The sequence below is a fragment of the Acomys russatus genome, chromosome 9 (genome assembly GCF_903995435.1).
Source record: "Acomys russatus chromosome 9, mAcoRus1.1, whole genome shotgun sequence".
Lineage (NCBI taxonomy): Eukaryota > Metazoa > Chordata > Mammalia > Rodentia > Muridae > Acomys > Acomys russatus.
The window spans coordinates 52,372,634-52,384,989 of record NC_067145.1 but is presented as its reverse complement, the minus strand read 5'-3'; the positions used below and the strand labels follow the sequence as shown (position 1 = coordinate 52,384,989).

Below are 12,356 nucleotides of genomic sequence, written 5' to 3'. Positions count from 1 at the left end.
GCTAGCTAGCTTCTCTCTGCTTCCAGCCCCATCTAGCAAAGACTAGAGCTAAAATTGTTTCTGTTAGCATGTCAGATTGTGCCTGCTATTCCAGTCTGAAATGTATTGCTTTCCAGGGTACAAAGGCTGGACAGGGTTGTCTGTCTTACATGCTTAGTGTTGGCTTCTGTTTTTACAGGTGTTGGTGTTTCTGAGCAGGGCTGTAAGTCACCTCATACCTTAATTCTTGATTTGAGCAATGGAACACAATAGTTTCATCAAGAGGTAGATAAAAAGTATGTGAGGAAGGCTGTAACACTTGAAGTAAAGATTTGAACCAGTGTATTTCTTACTTTTCTGATTTCTTAAACTTTCCTTTCAGGCGAACGATGCTTACCTTCAGATGGCCATTGGAAATGCCCCCTGGCCTATTGGCGTCACTATGGTTGGCATCCATGCCAGAACTGGCAGGGAAAAGATTTTTTCAAAGCATGTTGCACATGTTTTAAATGATGAAACCCAACGGAAATACATCCAGGTAAGCAGGGACAAGGTTTGTTCTAACAATCTCTCTCTTTCTTTTTAATGGTGTGTGTGCGCGCGCGTGTCCTGGCATACACATAAGAGGTCAGAGGACAAGTCTGTGGAGTTAGCTCTCTCTTGCTGCATTTGTGTGTGCTCAAGGGCATCAGGCTTTTACAGCAATTGCTTTACCAGACCACCGTGAGGGCCCTGCTCTAGCATTCCTTACCTCTGCAAACTTAAAGCTCTAGCTTGTGAGCAAGGGACCGTGCTCGCCTCATTCTCTGTGGGGAGTGCGCTTAACAACCTCTGGTGGACACTGGAAACTGGCGACACTGAGCCCTATGCACACTACCCCACAGCCCAGGTGCGTATGTAACTGTGATGCAATTTAGTTATTAAGCTGAATATGAAGTGAACAACACAAGCTAGACATGGTGACTTGTATCTGTAACCCCGCTGTGCAGTAGGTGGACGTAGGAGAATCATGTTCTGAGCCAGCTTGGAATAAAGTGTGTCTCAGATAAACATAAAACTCGGGGAGCAGGTGCAGAAGAGAGGGCTGGTCAGTAACTGATTATCAAAAGAGAGCTGGAACGATCCTCTGTAATGAAAATGTGTGCATATGACCTCCCTGATATGTGGTACTCTGACCACTTTGATAACGTGAGGTACAATGTCTGCCTAAGGTCGTGAAGCTGGTGATGTAGGCGATGGAGGTGCCTGTTGAGCTGGTTGGTCCTATGAAAGGACCCTCAAGCCATGCTAACCACTGACTGGAGGTAGTGACGTGTGGAGAACAACCCCAGACGAGGCGAAGTGAGTGTGCAGTGAGTAGGGCCCCGCACAGGTGGAGATAGGAAAGTTCACTGCTGAGGAGCACTTGTCTTTAAGACACCATGACTTCCATACATGTTAGAAAGGATAGTTTTCTTAACGCTAAAGCAAAACTGCTGGAATTTGCTTTGTTCTGAGACACGTTCTTCTTGTGTAGTCCAGGCTAGCCTCAAACTCAGTGCCTCCATCTTCTGAGTGCTGGAATTATCAGTGAGAACCATATCCAGCTTGCTTTAAAACAAAACAAAAATTCATATATTACAGATTGAGTGCATAAAGAAATATGGGGTTTAGTTAAGACCGCCAATTTGGAGTGCTTTATAATAATGTGACTTAGAATATGGATTTAGTGTACACCACCCTAAGAAGGTTTGGGAAGTGAAGTCTTGACTTCAGTGTATGTGATTATTTTTAAGTAGCATGTGAAAATATTTTCCTAATTATGTGACTAAGTCTGAGTATTTGTAGTTATTATTTTGAAATTACACACACCTCATACAAACTTGTTTGTATTGGGCTAAACCTTTCTGAAAACTTGATGTGAATTTGAAAAAAATGCTATAATCTAGCTTTGGCAGATTGTCAGAAATCCCAGATTGTGTGTAACGACTAGCCGGGTGACAGTTCTTAAACTTGAAGATGAGCTTTGGAAATTTACTTTAAATTTTCTTAAAAGCATAAAGGTGTGTTGTTCATACACTGTGCTGGAGAACAGTCATTACCATATTCATGACTTGTCTTTGTTTGTATTTAGGTCCAAGAGCTGCATGTTAATTTGTGTGGCATACTTTATACTCACATACATTAGCATTTAAAACATTTCAACCCGACTCCCTGGTGCGAACTGTGCAGTTTATAGAGTTCAAATACACTTGGGTAAATTCAAAGCCATTTTTGTTTTTTAATTTTTAGAATTACCTTAATGTTTTTATTGTGTGCGAGGGGGTGGCATGTGTGTTGCTCATGTAAAACTCCGAGTATATCGGTCTGTTTGACCTTTGTGTGGGCCTCAGGGACCCAGCTCTGACCATTAGGCTTGGCTGCAAGTGCCTTTGCCTGTCAAACATCTCACCAGTCCCGTGTTCACTCTTACAGCCACAAATGACTGTTGTAAAGGCAAACACTTAGAGTTAGAAAAGAGTGGGCTTTTTTTTCTTTTGACAAAATTTGCAAGGATTTGCTAATCATGGTCATTTATACCATAGCTAATTATAGTACTTAAAAGTTCACACAACTAGGTAATTTTAATGACAGCATTTCTTGGTGTAGACAATGGTGTGGTTTCCTCCTAGACTCATTGTGTGTATGTGTGTGTGTATATATATCTATATCTATATCTATATAATTTATTTAAGAGGATTTCTAGTTTATTTTGAAACCTGTCCTCCCTCCAGTCTTCCTTTGTAACAATATTCTTTGATTCTTGTGTTAAAATCTTCACTGAGTAAATTTCTAGGTTGTTAATCATGGCATTTAAATAAAATTGTTATATAAATAAAATTTGTATATTAAAAGGGAGAAAGGCTGGAGAGATGGCTCAGCAGTTAAAAGTAAACCAATACAACTTGATGAGCAGGGGTGGATTGGAAGTGGGGCTTCCTTTTTTTGAGGAATAAGGGAGGAGGATGGAAAAGAGGGAGGAAGGGGGGACTGGGAGATGAGGAGGGATGGGGCTATGTAAAGTGAATAAATACATTAATAATAATAATAATAATAATAATAATAATAATAATAATAATAATAATTATTATTATTATTATTATTATTATTATTATTATTATCAAACTGGCTGCCCTTCCAGAGGGCCTGAGTATAATTTTCAGCAACCATATGGTGCCTCACAACCATCTACAGTGGGATCTTGTGGCTTTTTCTGGTGTGCAGGCATGCATACAAACAAAGGCTTCGTACATAAAAGAATATTTAAAACAAACAAACAAACAAACAACTATAGTTTGATATAGACATTAATGTAGACATTCCTTAAGAAAATTTTGTGTGTGCATGAGAGCGCCTGTCTGGATGGGTGTTGATATGTATGGAAGGCACAGATACCGAGATCTACACTTGTGTTTGGAGGCTGGAAGCTAACCTCAGATTTATTTCTCAGGACAGCTGTCTACATTCCTTTTAAAAAATGAAATGTTTCTGTTACATGTATGAATGTTTTGCCCGCATATGTGTATGTGTAGCACATGTGTGCTTTGGTACCCATGGAGGCTAGAAGAGGGTCTTTGATCCCCTGGGACTGAAATGATGGACAATTGTGAGCCACTGTGGGTCCTGGGAACCTAAGCTTGGTCCTCTGTAAGAGCAGCCGGTGCCCTTAACCACTGAGCCATCCCTCCAGCCCCCACCTATTAGTTTATTGAGACAGGTCTCTCACATGGTGCTTGACCAGGCTAGCTTAGCTGGCCAGCCAGTGCCACAGGTCTTTCCCTATTACAAACACACAGCACTGTGCCTGGCTTTTTATATGCCTTCCAGGGATCGAACTGCTTCACATGCAGGCAGCAAGCACTTCAGACTAAGCTATACATGTTTTCTTTTTTGATACTCCTTTTTCAGCCAGGTTTGATGGCATATGCCAGTAATTGCATCACTTGGGAGGCTAAGGAGGATTGCGAATTTTGAGATGAGTCAGAACTGTATCCTGGGTTTAAGGCTAGCCTGGGCTAAACAGTGAGACCCTGATTCAAAGTCAGAAAAAATTCCTGTTACATCTATAGTGGTTACGAGATTTGGTGAGTGTATATTGTGAAACTTAGACCCACTAATACTGTGGAGAGGATGTAGAGTTTGCGTTCAGCCTATTGGATGAGGGAAGCCTTAGAATGCTCAGAAGGGATTGATGTCTCTTCTGGGGCAGGTGCTAGTGACATGTTAGTGACTCTTTTTTTTTAAAAATTCTTTTTAATATTTCCTTATTTTTATTTATGAGTGCTCTATCTGCATGTACACCTGTACTCCAGAAGAGGGCATCAGATTACATTACAGATGATTGTGAGCCACCATGTGGTTGCTGGGAATTGAACTCACGGACCTCTGGGAGAGCAGACAGTGCTCTTAACCTCTGAGCCATCGCTCCAGCCCCATGTTAGTGACTCTTTAGTCACCGTTTTCTGACTGTCTTGGGTGATGTGTTAGTCAAACATTTTGTTCCTATCAAACAGATACCTGAGTAACAACCGAAGGAAGGGTTATTCGGCTCACAGGTTCAAAGGCTTTAGACCAGCGGTTCTCAACCTCCTGATGCCTCAACCCTTTAACACAGCTCCTCATGCAGTGCTGACCCCAACCATAAAAGTATTTTTCTTGTTCCTTCATAACTAGTCTTGCTACTGTTATGAATTGTAATGTAAAGAATTTTGGAGCTAGAGGTTTGCCCATAGGTTGAGAGCTGCTGTGTTTAGAAAGTGGGGAGAAAATGCCTATGTCAGCCAGTAGGCTTCTTCCTTCTTACCTTTTATCCCCCTGGCTTAGCACCTCTGAGACAGTACTACCCATATTCCAAGAAGGCCTTTCTTCTCTGCTCCTCTGGGAACTACTGTGCATCCCATGCATACCGTCATGCGTCATGCACTGTTAGCACATTAAAGACAACCTGAGAGGCACCAAAATGTGTGGGTGTCGCATTAAGTAATGAAAACAAAGTACTTTCCTTTGGATTAATTTAACCCAGTACAAGCCCATATTTGAATTCTCCCCTTAGCTCCCTGTGTCTTGCGGCTATCTGTAGATGATGATAGCTGGGCTGTGTGTGGTGTGGCGTGTGTCTGCCTCTGTTCCTTTGCGTGCTGCCTCTGAATCCGTGCTTCCTGTAACAAAGGGCTTGGACAGCACAGGAAACGTGGCCGGGGAAGGGATGAGGGCTTCTCTGTAGTTCTCTTTAACTGTTTTCAAGGGAAGAAGCCATTCTCTGACCCCAGCTGACTCCGACACCACAGACATCCACAGGCTGTTTTTAACATGTCCGGTGGGTGTTTGTCTTAAGGTTGTTTCCCTCCTGTTCGCTCATTTCAGCAACGATTACCACAGCAGAAACACACACAGACCTTCAGGTCAGGGCCATGCAAGAGTCCGTAACTTAAGATGAAAGCTGTGCGTGTGGCTTAGGCTGTGAAAGCTGACTGCCTAGGACATGCATGATGCAGAAAGGCTGGTTATGTGTCCTCTCAAAGGCAGGTCAAATACAGGCTGAGCCGTCTGACAGCAGGTTGAGTATAGTCTTTGGTGACCTCAAGGCGTATTGCTAGTTTTTGGTGAAGCCTGCCAAAAATTAGTCTCTGAGGTCAAGAGATACTTTCAGAAAAATGTATCACTGTACCATTCCAGAGGTAATGATAATTATGACTAAATAAGCGTATCAGATTTTCTGATAAAATACTAGAACTAATAATGGAATGTGCTCTCATGGGAAAAAAAAAAAAGACATTCCAGAAGTTCTTGACATACTGACTCAAAGGATGGTTTCTAATACTAGGGATGACAATAAGAAAACTTGCACCCAGCCACCCCCTTGCTTAAGTACACAGTCTGAGCAGCAGATGAGACAACGAACTAGTGACTACAGTGCGCAGAATTTAGTGTGGTGCTGTGTATGGGCACCAGGAAAGTATGTCAGGTCACATAATTACACAGGATGGCTTAGTGCTGGGTAAGAACATGGTTGACTGTTGTTCCCTCAGATTCCAGAACACTGCCTGTTACTAGTGCTCTATAAATGTTTCCTGATTGGATGGCGACTCTATTCTTTGTCCAGCCCTTTAGCATGGCTGCTAGATAATGGGAGCGTATCTGGTGGGCCTGTGCTTCCCGGGACCTTCAGCAGCAGCCGTGGCTGCATTTCAGAGACGCTGCTGAGAGTAAGGTGCTGACGTATAGACCTCTTCTACATGAGATATTTGTTAAGGAGATCTGTGAAAATTGTTTAATAATTACTTTTTTAAAAATACACCTCAAGAAAAGCTTTGGCGTTTGAAGTATATGGCCTTAGTTCTGGATAACATGTGCCATGTTAAAAATTAAGATCTGGGTCCAGCCTATTCCTAGTGGCCCTCAGCAGATTCCTTCATGCCTGCCTTGTATTTATGTCCCCTCATCCTATCAGTCAGTGCTATTCTTCTTTTTAAAAGATTTATTCACTTACTTTTTATGTCTGAACTCTAGTTGTGAGTTGTCATGCGGTGCTGGGAACCACACTTGGGTCCTCTGCAAGAGTAGCCCAGCTCTTAACCACAGTACCATCTCTCCACCCGAGTCCATGTACTGTTGATTTGAGTCCCTAGTTTTGTCTGTTACTGAACATTGTATAAATGAAAACTTAGAATCTGTCAAATGATTCTTATTTTTATTTGAAATACCGATATATAATGTGTTTTATAAAACAGTGGAAGGCATTTCAAGAGACTGTTTGCTGAAATATGATTTCATCTTCTGTCTTTTATGCAAACCTTTGTAGACTGCAACTATGGAAGTTGTTTGAAGTGTTCTATTCCTCACAAAATTAAATACACCACAGGGAGTTTCCTCACCAGGCAGAACAAACAAAAGCTGTCTAGCGTATTAGCTCACCTAAGTGAAGGCTTCTTGTTGGGTAGTAACTCCAGGGGGCTCATTCTGCCAAATGCAGAGGAAGCCTTTGGCTCTGATTTTGGGAAAGCTTCTTTTACACAAATTATAGAAACTTGATTATCTAGAGACTATAATGTGATCATTTCTAGAGACCTTCTGGACAGTTTTATCTGAGAAGACAGAGGAGGCTGAGGAGGGAAGTGACTGGCAGGACTGGGCTTCCCCCAACTCCCCAGGTGTGCTCCTATCTTGACTTTGAACATTGACTGGCTCCTTCTTCCTGTGGCTTCCCAGAGGGCAGGAATGGAGGACTCAGGTTGTTTTTGCAGTGGGGCAAGTTCCAGGTGCTGCTTTTCCCTACAGAGTTCCTGCTGCTCTCCTCAGCCTCAGCCATTGCTTTCCCCAAGTGGCTGTCTCTGAACAGTTCATCTCTGTGTCTCATGCCTTCTTGTCTCATGCCTTGTTCCGAGTGAGTGTGTCTGTCCAGTCTCAGGCTTGCGAGCTCTAGGGTCTTGTACTGTCCTCTTGTTGGCCCTGAGCTCTGCCAGCGCTTGGTGAAGCCCTTGGACCTGCTATCAGCTTCTCAGTTTGAGTTCTTGCTTGGCTTCCTGTTGTTTGCTCCCTTTCTGCTCTGTGTGGAATAATTGATATGTGCACCCGTCACACAAATGTTCATCCCAAAGAATTTTTCCCAAGCTTTTGCTATTGCACAAGGACAGATGTCCTCAAGACCCTCTGGCAAGTTTTCAGTAATCTTAAATTCATGACTTTCCCAGGGTCCCAACATTTTATCTCAGGCATTGGCTATTTGATCTGCAGTAGCATGGGCCAGCCATGTAGAACATTTTGCATATTTCTGTTGTACTCATCACGAATTGCCAAAATTAGTGTCGCATCACCTTTGATTCCTTCAGTGAGTGATCACAGTTTGACTCATATATTGTATACATAACAGTGCAGTTATGAGTGAGTATTCTTCATATGTTAGCACTCAAATTATACATGACACGTGCAGGTCAGGGGTATTCATGCTGTAGCTTTGAATTTTCAGGTGGCAAGTTATTGCATGGCAAGATGCACCTGGTTGGGTTTGATGCTGGCTGTCTTACTGTGTTAGTGTACTACACTGTCTGAACGTGGCTTAAAGTGAGGGAAGCAAATCACAGAACGCAAGAGTTGAAGTGCAGCCTAGAGAAGGTGAAGGCCATCTCAAGCTGAAGGCGAGGGATGCTCTGATGGTAGCAATACATGAAGGTCCAGAATGGAACAGGGACTAGAGTACCTCAGGAAAAAATGGAAGAGATGATTTAAAGGGGAACAAACCTTAAAAGGAGTGGTCATCATAATACCCTGCGTGGCTGTGCATAGAGGACATGTGGAGCCTTTATGAGATTAACTCTGAACATATCTTTTACTTGCAACCATGCATTAGGAGCATGGGGAAGAAAATATTTAGTGTCTGTACATATGTGGGGCCAGTGGGCGTGACCTAAGCCCATTAAGTCCTCCCCACTTCACAGTCAGAAGTCAGTGGATGATCTGCAAGAACAGCCAAGGGCTGACGTAGGGCATTTACAGGTATGGCCAGGACTCTTCAGTGGTGTGAAAATGGTTGCCTGAGGGGTCGGGATCTGGGGGTAGGAAGGAGTAATGCCAAGGAGTACAATTATTTTATGTCCAGGATTTTCCTTTTCTCTTTCTGTCACAATTCATAGACAGTCTGCTTTCAAATCTCCATGGCTCAGCTAGTTGTGGTGGCGCACACCTTTAATCCCAGCACTTGGGAGGCAGAGGCAGGTGGATCTTCGTAAGTTCAAGGCCAGCCTGGTCTACAAAATGAGTCTAAGACAGCCAGGGTTACACAGATAAAACCCTGTCTTGAAAAACAAAAACACACAAGCTCCACAGCTGTATCCTGAAAGATCTGGAACCCATTCTTTTCTAGCTGCCTTTTGGGAACAGCCACCAACCTCTCTTGTGTGAATTCTTGCAGTGTCTCCTCTGCGATTGTCCTTGTGCCTTGGATTCTCTTGAGCACACATACCATACCATTGTAGTTTAAATAGCTTATGTTGCTTAGTGAGTTTCCCCAACTACACACATCCTCCTATGCTCACTGTTTTCACAGCATTTATCGCCCGTGGTTGGATTTATCTTATTTCTTGTTTTTCTGGCTCTGTTGCTAGGTGGGTTTTCTTTTTGTTGTTTTCCCTCTGGCTTGGTTTTTCTTTATTTCCAGCTTACCATAGCACTTGGTATATGGTAGGCATTGCTTAAACAGTTGTTAGATGCATATTTTAATAAAGTTTAAAGTCAGTTAGCTGGTGCCCATGAGAGTTAGTCATCAGCACTCTGGAGGCTGAGGCAAAAGGTTTATAAGACTTGAGCCCAGCTCTGGCTCTGGAATGAGACCCTGCATTTTAAGAGTCAGGTAAAATACCAGCAGCTCCCAGCTGTTTGCCGTGTTACTGTGAGTTCTGCGGTTGTCCTGCTTAACCACCCACAGCAGTGGGAGATGGAAAGCCAGAGGGTTCAGTAGAAAAGATGTGCTGCCATTTGGAAAATAAAACAAAACAATAAAACATGTCCTGAGAATGACACATTGTAAAAAAGTCCTTGCTAGCCTATCATCCTAGCACAAGTATTTATAGTAGTGTTCCAGGTAAGGGCTGTGACTGGCTGCTGAGCTGTGTTTTAAAGTCTTAGACTCTGAGTATAAAGGCACCTCATAAATGTCTTCTGAGGAGCAGCTGCCTACGGTTTTAGTTATGGAATGTCCTGAAGCTGACTCCTTGTTAGAACGGTTCATGACATGCTTGGCTGCTGACTGAAGTGTCTCATCTTTCCGAGCTATATCTCTCTTCCACCTATTCCTTCAGGACACTTAGCGATGTCAAATCAGTGACATCATGTATGTTTCCATAGGTATTTCATACACATGTGGTTAGAACTAAGTGGCAGGGGAAGTTGAGTGTGGAAGGGAAGTTCTTTACCCTAAAGCAGATGCCTGGTTAGCAGGAGAAATATGAGGGGCAAGTGGGTTACATGCTCTTCCTTCCCAGTGCTGGGGAGACCCAGCATCACAGAAATCACCCAGAAGCCAGCCTCTCCACATCCTGGTTCTTAGATAGCTCATTGTGCACAGCGTTTGGGTCTGGAACCCAAGCATAGCTCAGCTCACAGTACTTTATACTGTGGTGCCAGTTTTCACTAGGAAGTGAACTGATTTTGTCTTTGGTGGTTTCGTTGGTCTGGGCTTGGCAGCATCCAGTTCCTGGTTGGCTAAAGCAGAAGTGTTGTGGGTTCCACAGAGCCTGGGCTGTTTGGGAGACGCTGCCTAAACTTATGTCCAGGAAACAAAAGCAAAAATGTGTTGTTTGAATATTTAGCTAATTAGAGTTTAAGAGTTCTAATAATGGAATTTGGGGTGTCCGGGCTGTTTTTTGTGCTTTCCCCTGGATTTGCAGGTGTTTTCTGTTACTGGTCTGTGTAACTGAAGCCCTGGGTCCTTCCCGCTGGGTCTCAGACCTCTTGTCTAAAGGTGCTCCACTGTGCCATTTTGAGGGGGGAAATGAATTGGAGGAGAACATTACCTAAAATACCAGGCAATATGCTACGTAAGAATAGCCTATGTTGTTATTCTAGTCCTAAATCTCATCAATTTTCTTACTGTCTTGGGAACTGGGTGGTTCCCAATCTTAAAACAATTGGTATAGGCTAGGATCTTTGAAATTAAGCACTACTGTTCTCTGCTCTTGCTTTAATAACTAATCAAATAATGCTATAAAGGTGTCCTATGGCATTGAACAGATAGACATTCCTTGTAAACAGGGAGATGTGGAAAGTGACTAAAGGATTCTTTTCTGATTGCAAATTCCTCTCTAGATTATTCTGGAGACAGATCGATGGTGGCTTGTTGCAGCTTTCTGCCATTGTTCTTGGCGTGTTTGTAAGGGATACAAGTAGTTTGCATAAGGGCTGCAGGCATTTTTTAACTGAGAGGTGGGTGAGAAAGCTAAGAAAAATAAAGTCTAATGGCCAGCTAAGAATTTTAGAAGGTCAAGCCAAAGCCTCAGTGGTTGCCCTGGGCATTTAGGTTCATGTCTCTCTTGTAACCTCTTTGAGGAGGCTGAATTATCATAGGTGGCTAGAGTTAATATATTTTACTGCTCTAAATACTCCATTTGTGTGTGCATATTCATGTATTCAAGTGAGGGTGGAAAATTGTATTATTTCTGGGTTTCTTTGCTCCTTCTAGTTTCTTTTGCTTTAAAAAAAGTTTCAAACAAAAACATGTAACATATACAGAAGTAAAATTTCCGTGAATTGAATGGATGAGATCAAAGTATCCCAAGGGTTTTATATGGAGATATAGGAAACTTCTTTAACTTTGGGGATACAGAAAAACCACAGAACATGTGGTTCTGAGAGAGCCACATCTTTGAACATGCCTCACTCCACCTGAACTCAGAATGGCCGAGCTAACATCACAGCCCTGTAGAATACATGTTTCTCATTAGTTAGCATCCTTCTGAGTGGAGCTGCTGGCAACATTGACAAACTAAGTACAACTGAGAAAGGCACTTAGAAATAGTTCAGCTGTGTCATAATAAATCTTTATCTTGTATTCCTAGGGGTTGAAGAGATTAATGACAATTTGCCAGAAGCACTTTCCTACAGATCCATCCAAATGTGTGGAGTACAATGCGCTATGAGATCTGTGTACAGTGTGTACGTAACAGGAGGACTCTGCACCAGCATGTGGCCCTCTGGCCTTACCGCAGCAGCGAAGGAAGAGCTCCACAGGAGATTCCACCTGGCCTGACACGGCTCTTGCTGATTTTAAGAACTATGTTGACTTTCACATGGTATTGGGCTGCAAACTAATTTTTGTGTCTTGCTTTCATTTTAATCAGTTGAAAAATTAAGTTCTAAAGATACTATCCATAGTTAAATGTGTAGCCAACAACCACCATAAGAAGGGGTTTGAAATGACTGTTGCCCCCAAGACCCACAGTGTTTCATTGGATAATTAGAAACATTTGAGGGTGGGTTTAAACTTTTGTAAATTATTGTGATTTGCACATTTTCCTATGTGGTATTTATAGAAGATATATATTTTTTTCGAATCTCAACAAAAATGTGGGGCCATTGAATATTCCTTTACAGTCTTAAATGTTTTTGGACTTTTGCCATCTTGCAAATAGAATGTAAATGTTATTGTTAAGAGTTATTTTTCTTGTGTTTCAGACTTGCTTTTATTTCTAAGCAGAGTATGTTTGTCACCTTTCTGGACAGAGAGGATGAATAGGAGATAGAAGGTTGAAAAGCAAAGATGGTATATTATACCAGTGTAAGTTCAGAACACTAGCACATCAAGGATAGGGTGAGAAATGGGCCTTGGAGCCAGCTGAGAGTGACACCCTCATGACCAGGATGCTGAA

General features: G+C 42.5%; 1 protein-coding gene across 4 annotated transcripts in view; it reads left to right on the top strand.

Moving 5' to 3' along the window:
• The window catches only part of Prpf18 (pre-mRNA processing factor 18), an 807,949-nt gene extending 796,168 nt beyond the window's left edge, over positions 1 to 11,781 (top strand). For all 4 annotated transcript variants that reach the window (XM_051151336.1, XM_051151337.1, XM_051151338.1 and 1 more), the window contains 2 exons: positions 362 to 517; positions 11,547 to 11,781. In XM_051151336.1, coding sequence (XP_051007293.1) covers positions 362 to 517; positions 11,547 to 11,627 — 237 coding nt within the window. In that variant the 3' untranslated portion in view covers positions 11,628 to 11,781. The remainder of the gene's footprint in view (positions 1 to 361; positions 518 to 11,546) is intronic.
• Positions 11,782 to 12,356: the final 575 nt, after the last annotated feature.